The sequence below is a fragment of the Acanthisitta chloris genome, unplaced genomic scaffold (assembly GCF_000695815.1).
Source record: "Acanthisitta chloris isolate BGI_N310 unplaced genomic scaffold, ASM69581v1 scaffold38355, whole genome shotgun sequence".
NCBI classification, from domain to species: Eukaryota; Metazoa; Chordata; class Aves; order Passeriformes; family Acanthisittidae; genus Acanthisitta; species Acanthisitta chloris.
In genome coordinates this window covers 66246-69584 of record NW_008676125.1, presented here as the reverse complement: position 1 = coordinate 69584, position 3339 = coordinate 66246, and the positions used below count along the sequence as shown (strand labels likewise).

Here is a 3339-nt window from a genome sequence, read left to right as displayed (position 1 = left end):
GTGTCAAATGCTTTGCATAAGTCAAGGCAGACAATGTCAGTCACTGTGCCCCTATCCACGAGTGCTGTGGCCCCATCACAGAAGGCCACCAAATTTGTCAGGCAAATCAATCAATCCCTGCTGACTGATGGGAGATGCTGCATCACTGCTCTCTCCTTGGGAAAGCTTTGTACTCATATTCTCTAGCCTGTCACAGATGTAAATGCAACTGGATTTCAGATTCCTGTAGTATTTCCCTACCAGCATAAGTCTGCACACCAGGCAAAAGGCATGATCCTTGTTAAGAATTGCTCTTTTTTAGCATGTCCAACCTGACGTGCAGAGAACCTGCACTCTGTGCTTACTCTCAGGACAGGTATAGCTGAAGCACAGGTAGCATTGGGGTCAGATGGTACAGTTTAGCTTTTGTTTTGGGATTCCAAGGACATCAATTAATGGCCCACTTTTGTTCATTACTGACCTATATTGCAGCAAAGGTAAAAAGCCTCCACAACCTCTCATTACCCCTCTGAATCTGCTGCTTTGAGCACCTGGTAATTTTCTTAGTGTGCTGCTTTGTTTTGCTGTAGCAGGACCGGGTTGCTGTCCTCATTGCTAAGCAATTAACAGTTTGTTCTTCCAGAAATATCCAACGCCCCAGACATGATTAGCTCCTCGGAACATTTTCAACAAAAACATTCCAGGGGAGCTGCATTAGCAGCTCTTCCACTTTCTGGGACAAACGTCTCTCCAGTTACATACAGCAGACCAGGACAGGGAGAAGGGATTATTTGTGGTCAGGTCCTGTTTTGTCAAGTTCTGCACAAACTATTCATCTCATGTCACTCTGAGACTAGCACATTTCTTGCATAATCCAGTGAATAAAGTTTCCCCTACCCTAACAGTGAAGGTCCAATGCACCAGATTTCCATGGCTTCCAGGCTCCAGCCATTGTTGGGACTTCCATGGAGACTGGACTCCTGGTTACCCAAGTGGCAGATACAATTTCTGATCCATGGAACTAAAACTGCTAATGTAAACCACAAGAGTAACTCATCAGAGAGTATTCCCTGAAGCCAATGGTCTTTTGGTCACCTTGGGTCACCTGGTCTGGGAACAACCTGCTGGCAACAGAGCAAGCTGCTAACAGATCTCCCTTTTAGATTGAACCTATCAAGCACAATCCTTTCTGAATGGGCCAAGAGAACCAGTATCTCTCCAGCAAAAGAAAATTTTAAATAAACATCAAAAACAACATCAAAGTAGAATCACTATTTGCCAACACTTTTTTTGTTTCTACTCTCTCTTTTAGCTACAAATGAGTAAACTCCCACACTGAGACATGGGCAAGTCTCAGAAGTCACACCATGATTTTGTTTCTAGGTGTCAAGACAGTGTCACTCAGACTTTCTGTATGCAGTACCCCAAAATTACCATAGTAATTGGTATTTATAATGCAAAAAGTCCAGACAATCAGCAAGTCATTTCCCTGAAGGCTGCTGCATAGTGCATGGGGCTCAGCATGCCCTTGTAGCTGTGGAACATTGCATGTTTGGTATATTTGTTTCATTTTACATATGACATTTCTAGCCATATATTTTTTAAAATGTATACATATACAAAATAAACATCAAAATATTTTCTTACAGATAGGTACAGAAGTATCTGCACTGCTTTATTTACAAATTCTCTAGTGAGAATCTCTTTTAGAAAATCAGCTTAAGGCATAATACTCAGCACCTATGCAATTGTAGCTATCCTACAAGACTTTCAGTATATTTAGTCTTTTTGTGTGGCACTTAACACTTGCCTGGTCTCAGCCACACAAAAGGCTGATATTTAAAAGGCCATCAATATATTTATTTGTCAGGACCTTCCCTCTATGTAAAACTTGACTGCTCTTTGAGGAAAGAAAGGAGGAATAAATCTCCATGAATGACAAAAACAGATTCTCCTTCAAACAGCTGGTGAACAAATGGGCACAAAACAAAGGGAAGAGGAGAGAGGAATGCCACCACTGCAGGGACAGCCAGCTGCACTGACATCACCCCACGTCATGCCCCAGTGCCTACAGGAAGGACTCGGGTTCCTCTTCCCTGCCCATGGGGGTCTCAGTATCTCTGAAGTAGCTGCCCTTCCTCAAAGAGGAGGTTTCTCGATGGCTGTTGAACTGATAAACTCGTCGTTTAAACAAGTGATGGAGCTTCTCCTGGAACTGATTCCCAATGAAGCAGTACAGCAAAGGGTTGATGCAGCTGTTGGAGAAGGCCATGCAGATGCTGAACGGCAGTGCCGTGTCAATGGTCCCTGTCACGTCACAGTTATTAATGATGTTCATATGAGCCAAGGCATTCAAAAATGTTAAAATGTGGAACGGGAGCCAGGAAATTAAGAAGGCCATGACAACAGCAGCCACCAGCTTTAGGACTTTGTCCCTCTTCTGCTTGCTTTTCCCAAACTCCTGTGCTTTGAGCAAGTGTCTCCTGATCCGGATGTAGCAGGTGGTGATCACTGTCAAGGGGATGAAGAAGCCAAGGGCATTTTTCAGGAAGGCTGTTGCCACTGACCATTTTGCATAATTCTCATAAGGAAAGGCCATAATGCAAGCATTGACCCCCAAGCTTTTAACATAGTAAGTGTCTCGGAAATAAAAAGTTGGGAGGGAGGACAAACAGGCAAGGCCCCACACAACCAGTGCTACAAAATAAGCTTGTTGTGGAGTTCTTGTTTGAGAATGAATAGGATAGACAATGGCATGGTACCGGTCCACGCTCATGCATGTAATAAAAAAAATACTTGCAAACATGTTCAAGCACAGGACAGAACTGGAGATCTTGCACATGAGAGACCCAAAGAGCCAGTTGTATCCCTGTGCATAGTAGGTGGCCCAGAAGGGAAGGGTGACAAGGCACAGCAGATCTGCCATGGCCAGGTTGAAAATGTAGATATTAGCAACCGTTTTGGGGCCAGTGTGACGACAAAGCACCACAACTACCACACTGTTGCCAACCAAACCCAGAACAAAAATCACAGTGAAGAGTGCTGGAATTAGCGAAAACTGATAATCTGAAGAAGTAAGTGAGCATGGAGGGGGCGAGTGCAACACAGCCGATGAGTTTGTCAGAGCTGTAGAGAGGACTTGCAGAGTTTCTCTGGTGGTGATGACCAGGGAATAGTTGCTCTGCATGTTGGTGCTGGTGGAAAGGGAGGTTCTGCAGGAATTTCATGGGCTAGCAGGACTTTTCTGTCACATCACTCACCTGCAGATCAGAAACTGTGTGTTAGACATGCACTCTGCAGCTGTCTTAGCTCTGAAATCACAGTCACAATAAAATAAAAACCATTTAAAGTTCTATCAGT

The 3339-nt window shown here is 44.0% G+C and overlaps 1 protein-coding gene across 1 annotated transcript; it reads right to left on the bottom strand.

The window, feature by feature from the left end:
• Positions 1 to 2047: 2047 nt before the first annotated feature.
• AGTR2 (angiotensin II receptor, type 2) lies at positions 2048 to 3166 on the bottom strand. Its single transcript, XM_009076002.1, has one exon. It carries the CDS (start codon positions 3164 to 3166, stop codon positions 2048 to 2050), a length of 1119 nt encoding a protein of 372 aa, XP_009074250.1.
• Between the last annotated feature and the right edge of the window lie 173 nt (positions 3167 to 3339).